Below are 25401 nucleotides of genomic sequence, written 5' to 3'. Positions count from 1 at the left end.
ATCCATTTGATGGAATAGATGGCAGATGAAGTAGAGATGACGGAAGCATTTTGTCAATGGTGAGAGGGTTCTCCCAATGAAGTAAGAGTGCAAATTGGAAAGCCTGCAGAATCTGTGGTGAAAATGGACTGTGAAACAGCTTGTGCCTGAGGAAAGTGATCATCTGTCAGATAGAAACTTTTACCGTACATTTGAAGCTGTCAAGTTATCAGCTGGAGCAATGGCCATTCAACTCCCACCTTGGGGTCACATATGTGGTCCCCAAACACCATGGACCCTTTAGGCAAGCAGTTAAAGTGAAAAGGTAAGGTTAATGCATTATTAAGGATATGTGACCAACCCAATAATTGGGTCGCCCAACTCTGTGGTTTGTGTCAGATCTGAGACCACACATGCACCTATGGGAAAGGTGCGATGTGGCAGGTTGACTGCAGGATCCCGATCCACTGTCAAAAAAATCAAGTTTCTTACCTGACCCACCACCGATCCTGTCCGCTGAACTCTGGAAAATTCCGGCCATTTTTACTCGTGTCCTTCTTGGTATAGAGACCACGTGGGAGGGCATTGCTGTTGAGATAGACTTGGCGAGTAGTTGCAGTGTATCCTATAGATTGTACATACCCGAGCCACAATGAACCGGTGATGCAGGAGTGGATATTGAGTTCAATGGCAAAGGTACCAATCATGTCCTGAATATTCTTGAGCTTCTTGAATGTTGTTGGGATTGCACCAACAGAGTATCAGTGGTGAGTGTTCCATCAAAGTGTTGAATTGAGCCTTGTAGATGGTGGAACGGCATTCAGATGGCAGGAAGTAGTCCACGTGTCGCAGAGTACCCAATCTCTGCCCTCTCTTTTAGTTGCAGTGTTGATGTAGCTGGTCTAGTTCAGCTTCTGTAATGTGGTGACCCTCAAGATGTTGATGGTGGGGGGTTTCAGCAAAAGTAATGCCATTGTAGGTTATGGGGAGATGGCTGGGTTTTCTCCTTTTTGAGAAAATCTTTGCCTGCCAGATATGCAGCATGAATGTTACATGCCACTTGGCAGCTCAAGTCTGAATGTTGTAGGTTGGCATGGGCTGCTTCTTTATTCGAGAAGTTATGAATAATAATGAACACTGTGGAATCGTCAGCAAACAGACTCACTCCTGATCTTTTGACAGAGATAAGGTCTTTAATAAAGTAGCTGAAGATGGTTGGGTTGAGGATGCTTCCCTGAGTAACTCCTGCAGTGACATCCTGGTGCTGTGACAACTGGCCTCCAACAACCATGACCATCTTTCTTCACAGCAGATATGACTCCAGCCATTGGAGGGTTTTCCTTTGACCCCATTGGCTTTAATCTTTTTATATTGACGGTCTGTAATCTGCATATGGTTTCTGATCCATGTTGCCAGAGCAATTATATTGGATAGATTGCCAATACAAATGAAACATTTTGTTTTCACGACAATTATTGTAGAATTATTATGCTGCATGATCTTTTTGATTAAACTTCTGGGTTAATTCTATGAAAACTGCTGATACTTAAAAAAGTTCCCATTCATCAAATGTGTTAATTCTGAATTATCTGATTATCGTAATGGAACAAATATTATTCTGGAGGAGTTTGTAATTGTTGCAGGAGACGATCTTTTTTCCCCTTGATTTAATTATTATCTAATGGAGTTCTGAACTTGTTTATACTTTATTTTGATTAAGTTGAGAACATGAGTAGTCGGCCAAATGTTCTTTCAATCAGTATCATAAGCACAGTTAATTGGTTAATGGAGATGAAAACATTGCTCTTTTGTCAGTTGTTGGATGTCAATCTCCTGAACCGCTCGCAAATGGTCACATAGTCACAGGATTTGGACCTACATACAAACATTGGGAGACGATCACCTACAGCTGTAATGAAGATTATGAACTGGTTGGCAACAGTGTCATTGAATGTAGTGAGAATAACTCATTCGTGCCACCACCACCTATCTGCAGACCATGTGAGTAAACGTTTATTAATCTTTTTCCTATTCGTTCATGGGATGTGGGCATCACTGGCAAGACCAGCATTTATTTCCCATCCCTGATAGGCCCTTGAGAAGGTGGTGATGGGGAGATACCTTCTTGAACCGCAGCAGTTCATGTGGTGAAGGTACTCCCACAGTGCTTTTAGGGAGGGAGTTCCAGGAATTTGACCCAGCGATGATGAAGGAATGGTGATAGACTTCCAAGTTATTGTTAGTGCTGCTGGTGTGCCTGGTGCTGCTGGTGTTGGAGATGATTGTGGTGGGATTCTGAGGACTAAGGTGAGACAGTATAAAGGGCACCCATTTGATGGAATAGATGGCAGATGAAGTAGAGATGACGGAAGCATTTTGTCAATGGTGAGAGAGTTCTTCCAATGAAGTAAGAGCGCAAAGTGGAAAGCCTGCAGAATCTGTGGTGAAAATGGACTGGGAAACAGCTTGTGGCTGAGGAAAGTGATCATCGGTCATGGAAACTTTTACCGTATATTTGAAGCTGTCAAGTAATCAGCTAGATCAATGGCCATTCAACTCCCACCTTGGGTTCACATATGTTGTCCCCAAGCACTTTGGACCCTGTGGGCGAGCAGTTAAAGTGAAAAGGTAAGGTCAATGCATTATTAAGGGTATGTGAACAACCCAATAATTGGGTCGCCCACCTCTGTGGTTTGTGTCAGATCTGAGATCACACTTGCACCTATGGGAAAGATGCATTGCGGCGGGTTGACTGCGAGATCCCGATCCACTGGCAAAAAAAATCAAATTTCTTACCTGACCCACCACCGATCCTGTCGAGAAACCCCGGAAAATTCCGGACATTTTTACTCATGTCCTTCTTGGTATCGAGGTCACATGGGAGGGCATTGCTGTTGAGATAGCCTTGGCAAGTAGTTGCAGTGTATCCTATAGATTGTACATACCCGAGCCACAATGAAGCAGTGATGCAGGGGGTGGATATTGAGTTCAATGGCAAGGATACCAATCATGTCCTGGATATTCTTGAGCTTCTTGAATGTTGTTGTGGTTGCACCCACAAGAGTATCAATGGTGAGTATTCCATCAAAGTGCTGAATTGAACTTTGTAGATGGTGGAATAGCATTCAGGTGGCAGGTAGTAGTCCAGGTGCTGCAGAGTACCCAATCTCTGCCCTGCTCTTGGAGTCGCAGTGTTGATATAGCTGGTCTGGTTCAGCTTCTGTTCTGTGGTGACCCTCAAGATGCTGTTGATGATGGGGGTTCTCAGCAAAAGTAATGCCATTGTAGGTTGAAGGGAGATGGCTGGGTTTTCTCCTTTTTGAGAAAGTCTTTCCCTGCCACATACATGGCACGACTGTTACATGCCACTTGGCAGCTCAAGTCTGAATGTTGTAGGTTGGCATGGGCTGCTTCTTTATCCGAGAAGTTATGAATAGAACTGAACACTGTGGAATCATCAGCAAACAGCCTCACTCCTGACGTTATGACAGAGAGAAGGTCATTAATAAAGTAGCTGAAGATGGTTGGGTTGAGGATGCTTCCCTGAGTAACTCCTGCAGTGATATCCTGGTGCTGTGATGACTGACCACCAACAACTATGACCATCTTTCTTCACAGCAGATATGACTCCAGCCATTGGAGGGTTTTCCTTTGATCCCATTGGCTGTAATCTTTTTACATTGATGGTCTGTAATCTGCATATGGTTTCTAATCTATGTTGCCAGAGCAATTATATTGGATAGATTGCCAATACAAATGAAACATTTTGTTTTCACGATAGTTTTGTGGAATTATTATGCTGCATGATCTTTTTGATTTAACTTCTGGGTTAATTCTATGAAAACTGCTGATACTTAAAAAAGTTCCCATTCATCAAATGTGTTAATTCTGAATTATCTGATTATCATAGAGCAACAAATATTATTCTGCAGGAGTTTGTAATTGTTGTAGGAGACAATCTTTTTTCCCCTTGATTTAATTATTATCTAATGGAGTTCTGAACTTGTTTATACTTTATTTTGATTAAGTTGAGAACATGAGTAGTCGGCCAAATATTCTTTCAATCAGTATCATAAGCACAGTTAATTGGTTAATGGAGATGAAAACATTGCTCTTTTGTCAGTTGTTGGATGTCAATCTCCTGAACCGCTCGCAAATGGTCACATAGTCACAGGATTTGGACCTACATACAAACATTGGGAGACGATCACCTACAGCTGTAATGAAGATCATGAAATGGTTGGTAACAGTGTCATTGAATGTAGTGAGAATAACTCATTCGTGCCACCACCACCTATCTGCAGACCATGTGAGTACACGTTTATTAATCCTTTTTCCGATTCGTTCATGGGATGTGGGCATCACTGGCACAACCAGCATTTATTTCCCATCCCTGATAGGCCCTTGAGAAGGTGGTGATGGGGAAATACCTTCTTGAGGAGCAGCAGTCCGTGTGGTGAAGGTACTCCCACAGTGCTTTTAGGGAGGGAGTTCCAGGAATTTGACCCAGCGATGATGAAGGAATGGTGATAGACTTCCAAGTTATTGTTAGTGCTGCTGGTGTGCCTGGTGCTGCTGGTGTTGGTGATGATTGTGGTGGGATTCTGAGGACAAAGGTGAGACAGTATAAAGGGCACCCATTTGATGGAATAGATGGCAGATGAAGTAGAGATGACGGAAGCATTTTGTCAATGGTGAGAGAGTTCTTCCAATGAAGTAAGAGCGCAAAGTGGAAAGCCTGCAGAATCTGTGGTGAAAATGGACTGGGAAACAGCTTGTGGCTGAGGAAAGTGATCATCTGTCAGATAGAAACTTTTACCGTACATTTGAAGCTGTCAAGTAATCAGCTGGAGCAATGGCCATTCAACTCCCACCTTGTGGTCACATATGTGGTCCCCAAACACCATGGACCCTTTAGGCAAGAAGTTAAAGTGAAAAGGCAAGGTTAAAGCATTATTAAGGATATGTGAACAACCCAATAATTGTGTCGCCCACCTTTGGATCAGATCTCTGCCCTACTCTTGTAGTCGCAGTGTTGATGTAGCTGGTCTAGTTCAGCTTCTGTTCTGTGGTGACCCGCAAGATGTTGATGGTGGGGGGTCTCAGCAAAAGTAATGCCATTGTAGGTTAAGGGGAGATGGCTGGGTTTTCTCCTTTTTGAGAAAATCTTTGCCTGCCAGATACGTGGCATGAATGTTACATGCCACTTGTCAGCTCAAGTCTGAATGTTGTAGGTTGTCATGGGCTGCTTCTTTATATGAGAAGTTATGAATAGAACTGAACACTGTGGAATCTGTTATGTCCTTACACACTACAGCAAATCAACACGAGGCACATACTGGAGACAAGGTCACTCTGTGACCTGTACCTTTTATTCACAGGACCAAGAAGTGATGACCCTGCGTGGGGCCTTCCTTTCTATACCTGGATGACCAGGTGAGGAGTGTCTCCCACAAGTTCACCCTCTGTGGTCAAGTTGTGCATTTCTCAGATGTATTCAGTGTACAGTGTTGTTACATGAAGGTTACAGTTATGTGAGGTTACACACATGACACCACCTCTCCCCAACGTATTTGGGTCAAAGATTGAGTCTTTCAGGCGGTCGATGCTCTCTCGTGGAGTGCCGCAGTTGGGGCTCTGGTTGTTGAGCCTTGGCATGCGTCTTTGTCACCTGTGATGATTTTGGCTCGTCCGGGCTGACCGCAGGGACTGTGCATGCTGCTGACGGTTCTTGTTGCTAGTTCACCGGCAGTGGTGTGGGCAGCATCTCATGATGTTCCTCAGGTTCCTCAGTGTCCAAGCTGAACCTTTTTTTTACTTGGTCCAGATGCTTGTGGCAAATCTGCCCATTGTTGAGTCTGACCACTATGACCCTATTCCCCTCTTTACCAATTACAGTACCCTCGAGCCACATGGGCCCCACAGTGTGATTAAGAACAAACACAGGGTCGTCGATTCCTATCCATCGTGGCACTCATTTTGGGACAGGCGCTTGCCCTCAACAATGTCTGACAAGACTGGATGAATGAGGGACAGCCGTGTTTTTAGTGTACGTTTCATGAGTTGTTCCGCTGGCGGGGCTCCCGTGAGCGAGTGCGGTCGGGACCTGTAGGCCAGCAGGAGGCGCGATAGACGGTATTGAATGGAGGGTCCTTGAATCCGGGTCATGCCATGCTTTATGATTTGGACTGCATGTTCCACCTGGCCATTGGAAGCCGGCTTGAACGGCGCTGTCCTGACATGTTTGATGCCATTACCCGACATGATCTCCTGGAATTCATAGCTAGTGAAACACGGGTCGTTGTCGCTAACTAGGATGTCCGGCAAGCCGTGGATCGCAAAGACCGCACGCAGACTCTCCACTGTGGTGGATGTCGTGCACGAATTCAATATGATGCACTCGATCCATTTTGAGTGCGCATCAACAACAATGAGGAACATTTTTCCCATGAACGGGCCCACGTGGTCTACGTGAATACGTGACCATGGCTTGGTGGGCCAGGGCCACGGGCTGAGTGAGGCCTCCCTGGGGGCATTGCCCAGCTGGGCACACGTCGTGCACCTGCGAACACAGTGTTCCAGATCTGACTCAATCCCCAGCCACCATACATGTGACTGGGCAATGGCCTTCATCACGATGCTTTGTACTCGCAGTGGAGTTCCATGATGAATGCTTCCATACCCCTCTGGGGCATGACTACCCGGCTGCCCCATAGTAGGCAGTCGGCTTGGATGGAAAGTTCATCCATCCGTCTGTGAAACGGTCTGACCTCTTCAGGGCATGTTCCATGTGCGGGCGCCCAATCCCCAGTTAGGACACATTTCTTAATCAGAGATAGGAGGGGATCTCTGTTTATCCAGGCTTTGATCTGGTGGGCTGTGATGGGGGAGGCTGCGCTGTCAAAGGCATCGACAGCCATGACCATCTCCGCGCTTTGCTCCGCTGCCCCCTCAGTGGTGGCCAGTGGAAGCCTGCTGAGCGCGTCAGCGCAATTTTCAGTGCTTGGCCGGTGCCGTATGGTGTCGTCAGACGCAACCAGCATGAGAGCCCATCACTGTATGCGAGCTGACGCATTGGCATTGACAGCTTTGCTGTCGGCCAACAGGGATGTTAACGGCTTGTGGTCTGTTTCTAACTCGAACCTTCTGCCAAAAAGGTACTGCTGCATCTTTTTCACCCCGTAGACACATGCGAGTGCTTCCTTTTCAACCATCCCATACCCCCTTTCTGCTTGGGAGATCGACCTGGAGGCATAAGCCACAGGTTGGAGTTGGCCCTCATCATTACTCTGCTGCAACGCGCACCCAAGCCCAAGGATGATGCATCGCATGTCAAAACCAATTTCTTACAGGGGTCCTACAGAGTCAATAACTTATTAGAACAAAGCAGGTTCCACGCCCGATTGAAAGCCCGTTCCTCACAGTCCCCCCAAAACCAAGCGCAACATGCAACCCTTACATATGAGCACAGAGTGGCAGCCGGTTCTGAGATCCATTTTGTGTGACGACCAACATTGCACTGCCTAGCACTGGGATGATCTCTTTGGTGTATGTCCGTAATTGCGTGTCAATGCGTTCTAGTTTGGGTCTGCTCGCTCTGAGTGGCCACAGTTTCTCGAATTGTTGGACACTCATAAGTGACTGGCTGGCTACTGTGTCCAGCTCCATGCGTACCGGGATGCTGTTTAACAGTACTCTCATCATTATAGGTGGCATTTTTATGTATGAGCTGTGGATGTTTGCCACCTGGACCCGCTGAACTTCAGTATCTATTGCTGTGTCCCAGGCATACCCCTGCCTTGCAGACCCCTCTTGTGGTTCATCCACTTCATAAATCAGCCTCGCTGCGGGCTTCCTGCACATCCTGGCTAAATGTCCACTCAAGTTGCAATTTCTGCAGATGAATTGTTGAAACCAGCAAGTCTTCGCAGCATGTTTGCCCCTGCACCTCCAGCATGAGCTGAGATTGTTGTGAACAAAAGAGCTGTTACCAGGCATTCCTCTCTGATTGGCTCTTTGATTACTCTTGAGCACTCTGTTTGTGGGTGTCAGTGGTCCCATCCAGGGACGTATTGTCCCTTGTGATGGTGTAAATGTCCGTTCAACCTGCCATTGTCTCTGTTGCGGGCCAACCCTAGAGTCTGTTACTGCCTGGTTGGTGTCGAATTGCCCTTGCCTGCCTGCTGGGTTCTGAGTTGCGTTTACCATGTTAACTCCCTGCTCCCTCGCCACGTTGGGAGCAGAGTTGTGCACGTATATGATCTTGGTTTCCTCCTCCCCCGCCATTAAGGTTTGAGCCATCAACACCGCTCTTCCACGGTCAAGTCCTTGGTCTCAATTAGCTTCCTAAAACTCCCGGCATGACCAATGCCCTCAATGAAGAAATCCCGTAACATCTCCCCCCTGCAGGCGTCTGGAACTTAGAGGCTGGCCAAGCGCAGAAGGTCCACAACGAAGTCTGGTATGCTCTGCCCTTCCCGACGTCGGTGCATATAGAATCGGTGTCGGGCCACGTGTATACTACTCGCTGGTTTGAGGTGCTCACCGATCAGTTTGATGAGCTCCTCGAAGGTCTTGTCTGCTGGCTTCTCAGGTGCGAGCAGGTCTTTCATCAGCGCGTACGTCTTCGGTCCACAGCTGGTCAGTAGATGCGCCCTTCACTTGTCAGCCGCTGCTGCTCCCAGACAGTCTTTTGTGACAAAGTTCTGCTGGAGCATCTCAACAAAATTGTCCCAGTCCTCACCAGCACAGTACCGTTCCTCCGTGCGACCGATGGCCATTCTCTTGAGTCATTTATTCCCGTTTCTCGTCGCCAAATGTTGTGTCCTTACACACTACAGCAAATCAACATGAGGCACACAGTGGAGACAAGGTCACTCTGTGACCTGTACCTTTATTCACAGGACCAAGAAGTGATGACCCTGCGTGGGACCTCCCTTTATATACCTGGATGACCAGGTGAGGAGTGTCTCCCACAAGTTCACCCTCTGTGGTCAAGGTGTGCATTTCTCAGATGTATTCAGTGTACAGTGTTGTTACATGAAGGTTACAGTTATGTGAGGTTGCAAACATGACAGATTCATCAGCAAACAGACTCATTCCTGACCTTATGACAGAGAGAAGGTCTTTAATAAAGCAGCTGAAGATGGTTGGGTTGAGGATGCTTCCTGAGTAACTCCTGCAGTGATATCATAGTGCTGTGATGACTGGCCTCCAACAACCATGACCATCTTTCTTCACAGCAGATATGACTCCAGTCATTGGAGGGTTTTCCTTTGACCCCATTGGCTGTAATCTTTTTACATTGATGGTCTGCAATCTGCATATGGTTTCTGATCCATGTTGCCAGAGCAATTATATTGGATAGATTGCCAATACAAATGAAACATTTTCTTTTCACGACAGTTATTGTGGAATTATTATGCTGCATGAATTTGTAATACAGATTCAGGGTGAGGAAGTAATGTCTCAAACGAGCGTACTATGCTTAAACAAAGGGGACTACAGTGGGATGAGTGCAGAGTTGGCTAAAGTAGACTGGAAACACAGACTAAACCGTGGCACAATTGAGGAACAGTGGAGCACTTTGAAGGAGCTCTTTCATCGTGCTCAACAAAAATATATTCCAGTGAAAAAGAAGGGCGGTAAGAGAAGGGATAACCAGCCGTGGATAACCAAGGAAATAAAGGAGAGTATCAAATTAAAAACCAATGCGTATAAGGTGGCCAAGGTTAGTGGGAAACTAGCAGATTGGGAACATTTTAAACGACAGCAAAGAATGACTAAGAAAGCAATAAAGAAAGGAAAGATAGATTACGAAAGTAAACTTGCGCAAAACATAAAAACAGATAGTAAAAGTTTTTACCGATATATAAAATGGAAAAGAGTGACTAAAGTAAATGTTGGTCCCTTAGAAGATGAGAAGGGGGATTTAATAATGGGAACTGTGGAAATGGCCGAGACCTTAAACAATTATTTTGCTTCAGTCTTCACAGTGGAAAACACAAAAACCATGCCAAAAATTGCTGGTCACGGGAATGTGGGAAGGGAGGACCTTGAGACAATCACTATCACTAGGGGGGAAGTGCTGGACAGGCTAATGAAATGCATCCCAGGGTATTAAAAGAGATGGCGGAAGTTATAGCAGATGCATTCGTTATAATCTACCAAAATTCTCTGGACTCTGGGGAGGTACCAGCGGATTGGAAAGCAGCTAATGTAACGCCTCTGTTTAAAAAAGATTGCAGACAAAAGGCAGGTAACTATAGGCCGGTTAGTTTAACATCTATAGTGGGGAAAATGCTTGAAGCTATCATTAAGGAAGAAATAGCACGACATCTAGATAGGAATAGTGCAATCAAGCAGACGCAATATGGATTCATAAAGGGGAAATCATGTTTAACTAATTTACTGGAATCCTTTGAGGATATAACGAGCATGGTGGATAGAGGTTTACCGATGGATGTGGTGTATTTAGATTTTCAAAAGGCATTCGATAAGGTGCCACACAAAAGGTTACTGCAGAAGATAAAGGTACGCGGAGTCAGAGGAAATGTATTAGCATGGATAGAGAATTGGCTAGCTAACAGAAAGCAGAGAGTCGGGATAAATGGGTCCTTTTCGGGTTGGAAATCGGTGGTTAGTGGTGTGCCACAGGGATCGGTGCTGGGACCACAACTGTTTGCAATATATATAGATGACCTGGAAGAGGGGACATAGTATCGTGAAACAAAATTTGCAGATGACACAAAGATTAGTGGGAAAGCGGATTGTGTAGAGGACACAGAGAGGCTGCAAAGAGATTTAGATAGGTTAAGCGAATGGGCTAAGGTTTGGCAGATGGAATACAATGTCGGAAAATCTGAGGACATCCACCTTGGGAAAAAAACAGTAAAAGGGAATATTATTTGAATGGGGAGAAATTACAACATGCTGCGGTGCAGAGGGACCTGGGGGTCCTTGTACATGAAACTCTTTTGAGTTTACCTGCAAAACATAAAACATTAAGACCATGCCACCCGACCTGGGTGACACAGCAGACATTTTCAAGGCCCCTTTTTTTTTTTTAAATTATTTTTTTGGTTTTTTTTTTGGGGCGCTAAAATCAAATTTTCCCAGTGCCCCCTATAAAAGGGGAGGGGGACACTAAAAGCACCGGCAATTAAAGCAAATTAAACTTTAAAACGTAAAATCAAATTAAAATTTGGTTGCCGGGCGTGATGATGCACTCCAGTCCCTCCGGTGCCCACCTCTCGCGGAAGGCCGCGAGCGTACCGGTGGACACCGCGTGCTCCATCTCCAAGGACACCCTGGACCGGATGTAAGAGCGGAAGAGAGGCAGGCAGTCAGGTTGAACGACCCCCTCGACCGCCCGCTGCCTGGACCGGCTGATGGCACCCTTGGCCGTGCCCAGGAGCAGTCCTACGAGGAGGCCTTCGGACCTACCCGCTCCCCTCCTTGTACATGAAACTCTTTTGAGTTTATCTGCGAAAACATAAAACATTAAAGAGTGCCACCCGACCTGGGTGACACTCCAGACATTTACAAGGCCCTTTTTTTTCCCCCCTTTTTTTTTTGTGTTTTTCTTTTTTTGGTTTTTTTTTTGGGCACTAAAATCACAATTTTTCCCCAGTGCCCCCTATAAAAGGGAAGGGGACACTAAAAGCACCGGCAATTAAAACAAATTAAACTTAAAAACGTAAAATCAAATTAAAATTTGGTTGCCGGGCGTGATAATGCACTCCAGTCCCTCCGGTGCCCACCTCTCGCGGAAGGCCGCGAGCGTACCGGTGGACACCGCGTGCTCCATCTCCAAGGACACCCTGGACCAGATGTAAGAGCGGAAGAGAGGCAGGCAGTCAGGTTGAACGACCCCCTCGACCGCCCGCTGCCTGGACCGGCTGATGGCACCCTTGGCCGTGCCCAGGAGCAGTCCTACGAGGAGGCCTTCGGACCTACCCGCTCCCCTCCTTGTACATGAATCCCAAAAAGTTAGTTTGCAGGTGCAGCAGGTAATCAGGAAGGCGAATGGAATGTTGGCCTTCATTGCGAGAGGGATGGAGTACAAAACCAGGAAGGTCCCTGCAACTGTATAGGGTATTGGTGAGGCCGCACCTGGAGTACTGCGTGCAGTTTTGGTCACCTTTCTTAAGGAAGGATATACTAGCTGTGGAGTGGGTACAGAGACGATTCACTAGGCTGATTCGGGAGATGAGGGGGGTTACCTTATGATGATAGATTGAGTAGACTGGGTCTTTACTTGTTGGAGTTCAGAAGGATGAGGGTTGATCTTATAGAAACATTTAAAATAATGAAAGGGATAGACAAGATAGAGGCAGAGAGGTTGTTTCCACTGGCCGGGGAGACTAGAACTAGGGGGCTTAGCCTCAAAATACAGGGGAGCCAATTTAAAACCGAGTTGAGAAGGAATTTCTTCTCCCAGTGGGTTGTGAATCTGTGGAATTCTCTGCCCAAGGAAGCAGTTGATGCTAGCTCATTGAATGTACTCAAATCACAGATAGTTAGATTTTTAACTAATAAGGGAATTAAGGGTTACGGGGAGCGGACGGGTGAGTGGAGCTGAGTCCACGGCCAGATCAGCCATGATCTTGTTGAATGGCGGAGCAGGCTCGAGGGGCTAGATGGCCTACTCCTGTTCCTAATTCTTATATTCTTATGTTCTTATATGATCTTTTTGATTAAACTTCTGGGTTAATTCTCTGAAAACTACTGATACTTAAAAAAGTTCCCATGTATCAAATGTGTTAATTCTGAATTATCTGATTATCGTAGTGCAACAAATATTATTCTGGAGGCTTTTGTAATTGTTGTAGGAGACAATCTTTTTTCCCCTTGATTCAATTATTACCTAATGGAGTTCTGAACTTGTTTATACTTTATTTTGATTAAGTTTGAGAACATGAGTAGTCGGCCAAATGTTCTTTCAATCAGCATCATAAGCACAGTTAATTGGTTAATGGAGATGAAAACATTGCTCTTTTGTCAGTTGTTGGATGTCAATCTCCTGAACCGCTCGCAAATGGTCACATAGTCACAGGATTTGGACCTACATACAAACATTGGGAGACGATCACCTACAGCTGTAATGAAGATTATGAAATGGTTGGTAACAGTGTCATTGAATGTAGTGAGAATAACTCATTCGTGCCACCACCACCTATCTGCAGACCATGTGAGTAAACGTTTATTAATCCTTTTTCCTATTCATTCATGGGATGTGGGCATCACTGGCAAGACCAGCATTTATTTCCCACCCTGATAGGCCCTTGAGAAGGTGGTGATGGTGAGATACCTTCATGAACTGCAGCAATCTGTGTGGTGAAGGTGTTCCCACAATGCTTTTTGGAAGGGAGTTGAAGGATTTTGACTCAGCGACGATGAAGAAATGGTAATACACTTCCCAGTTATTGTTGGTGCTTCAGGTGTGCCTTGTGCTGCTGGTGTTGGAGATGATTGTGATGAGATTCTGAGGATGAAGGTGAGACAGTATAAAGGGCACCCATTTGATGGAATAGATGGCAGGTGAAGTAGGAATGACGGAAGCATTTTATCAATGGTGAGAAAGTTCTTCCAATGAAGCAAGAGCGCAAAGTGGAAAGCCTGCAGAATCTGTGGTGAAAATGGACTGGGAAACAGCTTGTGGCTGAGGAAAGTGATCATCTGTCAGGTGAAAACTTTTACTGTATATTTGAAGCTGTCAGTAATCAGCTGGAGCAATGGCCATTCAACTCCCACCTTGGGTTCACAGATGTGATCCCCAAGCACTGCGGACCCTGTAGGTGAGCAGTTAAAGTGAAAAGGTAAGGTTAAAAGCAGTCTTATGCGCCTCTGAACAGCTTTTTATTTAGGTCGCCCGCCTCTGCGTTTTGGGTCAGATCTGAGACCACACATGCGCCTGTGGGAAAGGCGCGTTGTGGCGGGTTGACTTTGTGGTCCCGATCCGCCGTCAAAAATATCAAATTTCTTACCCGACCCACCACCAATCCTGTCCTCTGAACCCCGGAAAATTCCAGCCATTGTTACTCTTGTCCTTCTTGGTATAGAGGTCACGTGGGAGGGCATTGCTGTTGAGATAGCCTTGGCGAGTAGTTACGGTGTATCCTATAGATTGTACATACCCGAGCCACAATGAACCGGTGATGCAGGGGGTGGATATTGAGTTCAATGGCAAGGGTACTAATCATGTCCTGGATATTCTTGAGCTTCTTGAATGTTGTTGTGGTTGCACCCACAGAGTATCAATGGTGAGTATTCCATCAAAGTGCTGAATTGACCTTGTAGATGATGGAACGGCATTCAGGTGGCAGGAAGTAGTCCACGTGCCGTGGGGTACCCAATCTCTGCCCTGCTCTTGGAGTCGCAGTGTTGATATAGCTGGTCTAGTTCAGCTTCTGTTCTGTGGTGACCCTCAAAATGTTGATGATGGGGCATCTCAGCAAAAGTAATGCCATTGGATGTCGAAGGGAGATGCTTGGGCTTTCTCCTTTTTGAGAAAAACATTGCCAGCCACATACAAGGCATGAATGTTACATGCCACTTGGCAGTTCAAGTCTGAATGTTCTAGGCTGGCTTGGGCTGCTTCTTTATCCGAATTTATGAATAGAACTGAACACTGTGGAATTGTCAGCAAACAGCCTCACTCCTGACCTTATGACAGAGAGAAGGTCTTTAATAAAGTAGCTGAAGATGGTTGGGTTGAGGATGCTTCCCTGAGTAACTCCTGCAGTGACATCCTGGTGCTGTGACAACTGGCCTCCAACAACCATGACCATCTTTCTTCACAGCAGATATGACTCCAGCCATTGGAGAGTTTTCCTATGACCCCATTGGCTTTAATCTTTTTACATTGACGGTCTGTAATCTGCATATGGTTTCTGATCCATGTTGCCAGAGCAATTATATTGGATAGATTGCTAATACAAATGAAACATTTTGTTTTCACAACAATTATTGTAGAATTATTGGGCCCAAGTTTCCACATGATTTGCGCCTGATTTTTAGGAACAACTGGTGGAGAACGGACTATCTTAGAAATAGCAATTCTCCACATTTTCTTTTCTGCAGTTCTAATCGGTTAGAACAGTTTCACTTTGGAACAGAATTTTTTCTTCAAAAGGGGGCGTGTCCGGCCACTGAAGCCTGATTTCAAAGTTTCCACAGTGAAAACGTACTCCAAACTAACTTAGAATGGAGCAAGTGAAGATTTTTGTGGAACTGAAAAAACCTTGTCTACACATTAAAAAATCAGGCGCAGGTTACAAATTAGGCGTCCAGAATGAGGTGGAGGGGGGGAGGGGGGGAGGGGGGGAAGGGAAGTCATTAAATTCTATAATAAATCCTTATTTATACTTATACAAATATTATACAAATAAATCCAACCTGAATAAAAATTTATAAGCAAAGAAAAGATTAAATAAACCATCTTCCTACCTGTATGAAAGTGCTTCAGCCAGGGAGAATGCTGCAGGAAGCCTCACAAGTTGAGGCAGCCGTTCGTTCCCGCGGAGGCAGGGGGCGGGGGGCGGGAGGAGGAAGCCATTCCCGACGGCGGGCGAGGAGGGAAGGAGACAGTGAGAAGGCTGCAGGAAGCCTCACAAGTTCAGCAGCCATTTCCCGACGGCAGGGGGTGGAGGCCGTCGGGAAACGACTGCCTCAACTTTCTGAGGCTTCCTGCAGCCTTCTCACTGCTGCAAGAAGCCTCAGTGCTGATGTGCTGATGGCAATGTGCTTTTATTAAAAAATGTTCAAAAATTAAACAGCTACAAAGAACTACAAAAATGGCCAAGTGCCAATGTTTCGTTCGCACTGCGCGTGCGCGAACGCTCCAACGCGCACGCGCAGGGTTGCCGGCAGGAAAAAAACGAATTTAAATGGTACCCGCCCCCTCCCACTTACAAAATCGGCGCGAGTGGTAGGCTCCGCGCGTTTTTTTTCCGGCGCCGTTTTCGGCGCGAGAAACGGGCGCCCAGCTCAGAGGGGCGCCCGTTTTTTTGTCGTGTGGAAACTTGGGACCATTATGCTGCATGATCTTTTTGATTCTGGGTTAATTCTCTGAAAGGTTCTGATATTTAAAAAAAAAGTTCCCATTCTTCAAGCTGACTTGTGTTAATTCTGAATGATCTGAATATCGTAGAACAAAAAATATTGGGCTCAATTTTTCCCAAAGCTTTTTTTTTGGCTGACTTGAAGAGTTACGCCTGATTTTTCTGGGCCCAAGTAGCCCCCCCAAAACAGTTCAAAGTTTCCCCATTGGATTTCTTCATTTTGGCACAGCCTAACCTTTCCTTTATTTTTGGGGGTGGAGCCTTGATCTGTGCCAAAAAGAAAGAAGTACACAATGCGGGCTGAGGCTGGAAAGTGAAACATACAGGCAGCTCGCAACACATTAAAACACATTGCATCAACTTAAAAACACATTAAAATATATTGCAGCAACTTATCTCCAATGATTAAAGTCCCCTCCCACCCACGATGCCGGTGCGGATCCCCGCCCCTATCCCACGCCGAAGGGCCTCCTGGTTTGCTTCCCCCGCTGGCCCGAGCCTCGAGTGCATTGCCGATTCTGGTCCCACTCCCCCGTCCCTAGCCCTGGTCAAAGGGCTTGCCGGTCGGCTTCCCTAACTCACCCTGAGCCTCTTGCCGGTGCCAGTCCAGCTTCAGCTCCCCCAGCCCCGAGTGCTTTGCCGGTCCTGCTCTCCACTCACCCTCTCCAGTCCCGAGTGCCTTGCTGGTCCCGCCCCCCATCCCTATCCCAGGCCGACTGGGCTCCCGTTCCGCTCCCCCGCCCCTATACCAGGCCAAATGGCCTCCTCCCTCCCGGTCCCCGCACCTAACTACACCCGAAAGGCTTCCCCCCCCCAACCTCCCTTCTCTCTTCACCCCCCCAACTCTCTCTCTTCCCCACCTCGCTCCCCCCCATCTCTCTCTCAATCCCGCCCCCCCCTCCCCCTCTCTCTTACCTTTCCTGCTGCTGCTGTCCGAGCATCTGCTGCAATTACCTGCGCTGATTTCCTTACCTGCATCAATTTCTTTTTTGCAGAGGCCACACACGCTGGCCTAACAAGAACTGGAGTCACTCTCAGCTGGCCAAACTTCCCTAAATGGCCAGAATTGGCGCGGGTAGCAGGTTATGCCCCCTTTGGCTGAAAAAAAATCCAATACTAACTGGTGCAAATTGATTGGGTAAACTGTGGTTTTTTAACTGAGGCCAAAAAAAGCAGCCTGCTCAAAAACAAACGCCGCAAATCTTCCAGAAGGCATTTGACAAGGTGCCACCTAAAAGGTTACTGCACAAGATAAAAGTTCATGGGGTTGGGGGTAATATATTAGCATGGATAGAGGATTGGCTAACTAACAGAAAACAGAGAGATGTGATAATGGTTCAATCTCAGTTTGGCAATCAGTAACTAGTGGGGTCCCGCAGGGATCAGTGCTGGGACTCCAACTGTTTACAATCTATATTAACGACTTGGAAGAAGGGACCGAGTGTAATGTAGCCAAGTTTGCTGACGATACAAAGATGGGAGAAGACCCAAAGAATCTGCAAAAGGACATAGACAGGCTAAGTGAGTGGGGAAAAATTTGGCAGATGGAGTATAATGTTGCAAAGTGTGAGGTCATGCACTTCGGCAAAAAAAAACAAAAAGTAAGTTATTATTTAAATGCAGAAAGATTGCAAAGTGCTGCAGTACAGTGGGACCAGGGGGTACTTATGCGTGAAACACAAAAGGATAGTATGCAGATATAGCAAGTGATCAGGAAGGCCAATGGAATCTTGGTCTTTATTGAAAAGGGGATGGAGTATTAAAGCAGGGAAGTCTTTCTACAGTTATACAGGGCATTGGTGAGGCCACACCTGGAATACTGTGTGCAGTTTTGGTTTCCAAATTTACGAAAGGATATACTTGCTTTGGAGGCAGTTCCAAAGTTGATTCCAGAGATGAGGGGGTTGACTTATGAGGAAAGGTTGAGTAGGTTGGGCCTCTACTCATTGGAATTCAGAAGAATGAGAGGTGATCTTATCGAAACATATAAGATTATGAGGGGCCTTGACGAGGTGGATGCAGAGAGGATGTTTTCACTGATGGAGGAGACTAAAACTAGAGGGCATAACCTTAGAATAAGGGGCCACCCATTTAAAGCTGAGATGAGGAGAATTTTTTTCTCTCAGTGTTGTGAATCTGAGAGCTGTGGAAGCTAGGACATTGAATAAAGTTAAGACAGAAATTGACAGTTTCTTAAATGATAAGGGAATAAGGGGTTATGGGGAGAGGACGGGGAAGTGGAGCTGAGTCCATGATCGGATCAGCCATGAACTTATTGAATGGCGGAGCAGGCTCGAGGGGCCCTATGGCTCCTATTTCTTATGTTCTTATGTTCTTATGTTAAATCACTGGGGAAAATTGAGCCCAAAATTCTGGCGGATTTTGTAATTGCTGTAGAAGATGGTCTATTTCCCCTTGATTTAATTATTATGTAATGGAGTTCCGGACTTCTTTATAACTTATATCCCCTCCTCCACCCACCCTGCCTCCACCAGATAGGAGATTTACTAATTGTTTTTAATGATACCTTAACAAGCATAACGATATTTCGAGTAGTGAGTCAAATGGACTTTCAATCAGTATCATAAGTACAGTTAATTGGTTAATGGAGGCGAAAACTTTGCTCTTTTGTCAGTTGTTGGATGTCAATCTCCTGAACCGCTCGTAAATGGTCACATAGTCACAGGATTTGGACCTACATACAAACGTTGGGAGACGATCACCTACAGCTGTAATGAAGATTATGAAATGGTTGGTAACAGTGTCATTGAATGTAGTGAGAATAACTCATTCGTGCCACCACCACCTACCTGCAGACCATGTGAGTAAACGTTTCTTAAACTTTATTCTTATTCATTCACGGGATGTGGGCGTCACTGGTAAGACCAGCATTTGTTGCCCATCCCTAATTGCCCTTCAGAAAATGGTGGTGAGCCACCTTTTTGAGCCGCTCCAATCCGTTTGGTGAAGGTACTCCCACATTGCTGTTGGGAGGGAGTTTGAGGATTGTGACTGAGCAATGATGAAGGAATCGCGACATATTTCCAAGTCAGGATGGTGTGTGACTTGGAGGGCAAAGTGGAGGTGATCGTGCTTCCATGCAGACAAATTTCTCACCAAACCTGCCACTGATCCTGCCCGCTGAATGCGGTGCATTTTCTCTTGGTTTAGAGCTCACATGGGAGGGCAATGCAGTTGAGATAGGCTTGATAAACTTCCTTCATGTATCACAACTACAATCAGTTATCCAATGTAGACTAATGCATTTGTCAGTTGTCAGTTGTCACCTGCTGCCCTTGTGGTAGAGATTGTAGCTTTGGGAAGTGCTGTTGAAGAAACTTGTGAATGGAATCAAAAGATATAGAGGGAACATTTTGCTAATCTGTTGAAACTACATAACTTTCTGAATGTTGGGGTCAATTTTCCCATTTGGCATTGGCACATTGATTTTTTTACTTGTTGTGTTTAAAAAAATAAATTGGAATACTTTTCAGTGAGCCAATGAGTTGAAGACGTTTAATACTTTAATGCTGTGTATTTATTACTTTTATCATGTCTTAATTTTGTTGTCACTAACACATATATAGGCTAGATTTAACACTACCATTTCTGTGGGAAAAGTGCTTCCTGATTTCACTCCTGAATGGCTTCGCTCTTATTTTACGATGATGCACCATTGTTTAGATTCGTCCACCACAGTTAATAATTTCTCTGCATCTACCCTATCAAATCCTTAACTCATTTGAAATACATCAATTAGGTCACCCCTCACCCTTCTGAACTTAAGGGAATAGAGGCAACACTTCTGCAACCTGTCTTCTCAATGTACTGCTTCGGGCACTAGTATCATTCTGGTGACTCTGCACCATATCCCTTCCAAGACCAATATATCCACACAGAGGTTCGATGCCCAAAACTGAATGCAGTGCTCCAGCTGAGGGTTGACCAAGGATCTGTAAAATTGAAGCATCATTTCCTCACTTTTGAATTTCAACCCCCTTGAAATAAAGACCAACATTTCATGAACCTCTTTGATTATTTTTTGTATCTGTGCACTAGTTTTTGAGATTTATGTATTTGGACACCATAACCCCTTCACTCCTCCACAGCTCCTAGCCTCTCACCATTAAGAAAATAGGGGAAACCTGACATTGTAATGGAAGGAAATAGTTATTCAATGTTTTGATTCAACAATGCATGTTAAAGGAACACAGTGTGTGAAATTCATCAAATCAATCCTGCAAGTCTTCTCCAAGTCTTATTGCTAATGGTAGTATTGGAGCAAGGAGCAGTTTTGGTGGGTGGCGGGAAGTTTAGGATGAGGTAGTTTTAGTGGATTTGTGAAGTTGAGCCGTGGGAGATCTCAGAGGTGGAGGTGGCTTGTAAAGGGAAAGTGCAAGTGGCAATGAGTGGAGAGTGGCGGTAAGGAGAGGTTGGGAGGTGCCAGGCAAACAAAAAGTGCGAGCAGTATAGATGGAGCAATGAGGTAAAACAGGAGTAGAATGAAAACAAGCAGGAGAAGCAGGCTGGGAAAAGATGACTCAGAATAGGGCGATGTTGTTGTGCGGCCTCCCGGTTGCTGCAAGGATTGGAATGATGAAGAGAACGGGAGCAACGAAAGACCATGTGGGGCGATGGAAGATTACGAGAGGCAATGAAGAGTATTTGGCCACTGGTTTGATAAATGAGGGATGGGCCTTGTTGGCTACTGAATTATTTTTGCCAGTTTCTCAGCAGTGGGAAACTGACGGGGTATTTTCTCTTGGTCATCACTCTTTCTCCTCTCACACCCCACTCTACTTCTCACTTATTCTCCACTGGTCCCACTAGCCCTGCCTTCTTCTCTCCCCTTTACTGCGCAACCCTAATATCTTCCCCCCCCCTCCCCCCTTGGTATCATCTCAAATTTGCTCTCCATCACCCACACTAAACTTTAAAGAAAATTTATATTTTTTTAACAAATTGTCCTTCACCCCCCTCAAGTTCAACTGGCAACTCATCGAGCCACATAACGAGTTACTACGACAGGTGACCAAAAGCTTGGATAAAGAGGTGGATTTTAACGAAGATAGAGAGGGGGGAGTTTTAGAGAGGGAATTTGAGAGCTTGGGACCTATCATTTAAAATAGGATAAATATTTGGAACAACTTAGTTGATAATGCAGTGAAGTCAGATATTTACTAATTGTTTTTTAATGATGCTTTAAGAAGCATAACATTATTTCGATGAAGAAGGGAACAGGTGCAGTAGGCCAGATAAACTTTCATTTAGTATCATTTATTGCAAGGGGGTTAGAGTATAAAAGCAGAGAATTTATGCTACAACTGTACGGGGGATGGTTAAGGCCACATCTGAAGTACTGCATACAGTTTTGATCTCCGTAAGAAAGCATATACTTACATTGGAGGCTGTAGAGAGAAGGTTCACTAGGTTGATTCCAGAGTTGAGAGGGTTGACTTATGAAGATAGGTTGAGTAGGCTGGGCCTATACACATTGGAGTTCTGAAGAATGAGAGGTGGTCTTATTGAAACATATAAGATAATGAGGGAGCTCGACAAGGTGGATGCAGAGAAGATATTTCCACTCATAGGGGAAACTAAAACTAGGGGCATAGTCTTAGAAAAAGGGGCCACCCATTTAAAACTGAGATGAGGAAAATGTCTTCTCTCAGAGGGTTGTAAATCTGTGGAATTCTCTGCCCAAAAGAGCTGTGGAGGCTGGGTCATTGAATATATTTAAGGCGGAGATAGACAGATTTTTGAGCGATAAGGGAGTAAAGGGATATGGGGAGCGGGCAGGGAAGTGGAGCTGAAGCCATGATCAGATCAGCCATGATCATATTGAATGGTGGAGCAGGTTCGAGGGGGCAAATGGCCTACTCCTGCTCCTATTTCTTATGTTCTTATGTTCTCATGTTATATTATCATAAGTACAGTTAATTTCTTAGTGGAGACTAAAGCATTGCTCTCTCGCCAGTTGTTGGATGCCAATCTCCTGAATTGCTCACAAATGGTCGCATAGTCACAGGATTTGGACCTTCATACAAACATCTGGAGACGATCACCTACAGCTGTAATGAAGGTTATGAAATGGTTGGCAACAGTGTCATCGAATGTAGTGCGAACAACACATTTGTACCACCACCACCTATCTGCAGACCATGTGAGGAAACATTTCTTAAACTTTTTTCTTATTCATTCATGAGATATATGGGCGTCACTGGCAAGACCAGCATTTATTGTCCATCACTAATTGACGTTGAGAAGGTGGTAGTGAGCCACCTTCTTGAACTGCTGCAGTCCTTGTGGTGAAGGTACTCCCACAGTGCTGTTCGGGAGGTAGCTACAGGATTTTGACCCAGTAACGATGCAAGAATGGCGACATATTTCCATATCAGGATGGTGTGTGACTTGGAGGGGAATGCAGAGTTGATGGTGTTCACATTTGCCTGCTGCCCTGCTCCTTCTAGGCGGTAGAATTTGTGGGTTTGGGCTATGCAGTCGAAGAAACTTGGGAATGGAATGAAAAGATGTATGGGGATCATTTTGCAAATCTTTTAAACTATGTAAATACCTGAATGTTGTGATTAGTTTTCCCCATTTGCCATTGGCACATTGATAATTTTCTTGCTGTTATTTTATAAAAATAAATTGGAATACTTTTCAGTGAGCCAATGAGCAGAAGTTGTTTATTGGTTTAATGCCATATATTTATTCCTTTTATCATGTCTTAATCATGTCCTCACTAACACATATACAGGGCTGAGTTACAGATTTCCACAACCATTTCTGTGGAAAATGTGCTTTCTGATTTCACTCCTAAATGGCTACGCTCTAATTTTACGATGATGCACTCATTGTTTAGATTCGTTCTCTACGGGAAATCATTTCTTTGCATCTACCCTATCAAATCCTTAAATCATTTGAAATACCTCAATTAGGTCATCCCTTAACCTTCTGAAATTGAGGGAATAGAGGCAACACTTATGCAACCTACCTTCCCAATTTGGCTCTTCAGGCACTCGTATCATTCTGGTGACTCTGCACCATATCCCTTCCAAGACCAATATATCTTCACAGAGGTTCGGTGCCCAAAACTGAATGCAGTGCTCCTGCTGAGGGTTGACCAAGGATTTGTAAAATTGAAGCATAATTTCCTCACTTTTGAATTCCAAACCCCTTGAAATAAAGACCAAGGTTTCATGAACCTCTTTTGATTACTTTTTGTACCTGTGCACTAGTTTTAGAGATTTATGTACTTGGACACCTTAATCCCTTCACTCCTCCACAGCTCCTAGCTTCTTGCAATTAAGAAAATAGGGGAAACCTGAAATTGTCATGGGAGGAAATAGTTATTCAGTGTTTTAATTTAACATTGCATGTTAAAGGAACATAGTGTGTGAAATTCATCAAATCAATCCTGCTTCTTCTACAAGTCTTATTGCTAATGGCAGTGTTGGAGCAAGGAGCAGAGTTTTGGTGGGTGCTGAGAAGTTTAGGATGAGGTAGTTTTAGTAGATTTTTAGCAGACAGGAAATGGTAGTTTTGTAAAGTTGAGCCGTGGGAGATCTCGGAGATGGAGGTGGCTTGTAAAGGGAAAATGCAAGCGGCAGTGAGTGGAGAGTGGCGGTAAGGAGAGGTTGGGAGGTTCCAGGAGATCAAAAAGTGGGAGCAGTATGGATGGAGAAATAAGGTAGAACAGGAGTAGCAAGAAAACAAGCAGGAGAAGCAGGCTGGGAAAAGATGACTCGGAATAGGGCGAAGTTGTTGTGCGGCCTCCCGATTGCTGCAAGGCACGGAGTGATGAAGGGGAGCAAGTGAAGACTATGTTGGGCGATGGGAGATCACGAGAGGCAATGACGAGTATTTGGCCACTGGTTTCATAAATGAGGGATGGGTCTTTTTGGCTGCTTAATTATTTTTGACAGTTTCCCAGCAGTGGGAAACTGACAGTGTATTTTCTCTTGGTCATCACCCTCTCTCCTCTCACACCCTACTCCTCTTCTCACCTAGTCTCCACTGGTCCCACTGGTCCCACTGCCTCCTTCTCTGCCCTTTACTGCGCAACCCTAATATCTTCCTCCCACCCTCCCCCCTTGATATCATCTGATACTTGCTCTCCATCGCCCACACTAAACTTTAAAGAAAATTAATATATTTTTTTAACAAATCGACCTCCACCCCCTCAAGTTCTGCTGGCAACTCATTGAGCCACATAAGAAGTTATTATGATAGATGACCAAAAGCTTGGTCAAAGAGGTAGGTATTAATGAGTGTATTTAAAAAAGATAGGGAGGAAAATTAAGAGCTTGATCCTATCAGTCAAAATAGGATAAACATTTTGAACAATTTAGTTGATAATGCAGTGATGTCAGATATTTACTAAATGTTTTTTAATGATGCTTTAAGAAGCATAACATTATTCGATGAAGATGGGAACAGGCGCAGTGGCCAGATAGACTTTCATTTAGTATCATAAGTACAGTTATTTTCTTAGTGAAGACTAAAACATTGCTCTCTCGCCAGTTGTTGGATGCCAATCTCCTGAACTGCTAACAAATGGTCGCATAGTCACAGGATTTCGACCAACATACAAACATCGGGAGACAATCACCTACAGCTGTAATGAAGGTTATGAAATGGTTGGCAACAGTGTCATTGAATGTAGTGAGAATAACTCATTTGTACCACCACCACCTATCTGCAGACTGCGTGAGTAAACATTTCTTAAACTTTTTTCTTATTCGTTCATGCGATGTGGGCGTCATTGGCAAGACCAGCATTTATTTCCCATCCCTAATTGCCCTTGTGAAGCTATTCCTGAGCCACCTTCTTGAACCACAGCAATCCATGTGATGAAGGTACTCCCATAGTGCTGTTAAGGAGGGTGTACCAGGATGTCGACACAGTGACGATGAAAGAATGCCGATATATTTCCAAGTCAGGATGGTGTGTGACTTGAGGGCAACGTGAAGGTGATGGTGTTCACATTTGCCTGCTGCTCTGGTCCTTCTAGGTGCTAGAGGTTGTGGGTTTGGGATGTGCTGTTGAAGAAACTTGGGAATGAAATCAAAAGCATTATGGGGCACATTTTGCAAATCTGTTGAAACTATGTAAATACCTGAATGTTGGGATTGGGTTTCCCCATTTGGCATTGGCACATTGATAATTTTCTTGCTGCTCTTTTAAAAAAAAATTGTAATGCTTTTCAGTGAGCCAATGAGCAGAAGAAGTTTAATGGTTTAATGCCATATATTTATTCCTTTTATCATGTCTTAATTTTGTCATCACTAACACACATCAAAGGCTGAGTTCCATATTTCGACTACCATTTCTGTGGAAAAGGTGCTTTCTGATT

The 25401-nt window shown here is 44.9% G+C and overlaps 1 protein-coding gene across 1 annotated transcript in view; it reads left to right on the top strand.

Moving 5' to 3' along the window:
- LOC139228019 (complement receptor type 2-like) overlaps positions 1-18872 on the top strand; it is a 60654-nt gene extending 41782 nt beyond the window's left edge. Inside the window, exons 16-19 of the mRNA XM_070859170.1 lie at positions 1795-1980; positions 4103-4288; positions 12986-13171; positions 18679-18872. Of these exons, the coding sequence (XP_070715271.1) occupies positions 1795-1980; positions 4103-4288; positions 12986-13171; positions 18679-18872 (752 nt within the window). The remainder of the gene's footprint in view (positions 1-1794; positions 1981-4102; positions 4289-12985; positions 13172-18678) is intronic.
- The last annotated feature ends 6529 nt before the right edge of the window (positions 18873-25401 follow it).

This window comes from Pristiophorus japonicus, chromosome 17, assembly GCF_044704955.1.
Source record: "Pristiophorus japonicus isolate sPriJap1 chromosome 17, sPriJap1.hap1, whole genome shotgun sequence".
NCBI classification, from domain to species: domain Eukaryota; kingdom Metazoa; phylum Chordata; class Chondrichthyes; family Pristiophoridae; genus Pristiophorus; species Pristiophorus japonicus.
The sequence above is the reverse complement of the archived record's forward strand: the minus strand, read 5'-3'. Positions and strand labels throughout refer to the sequence as shown.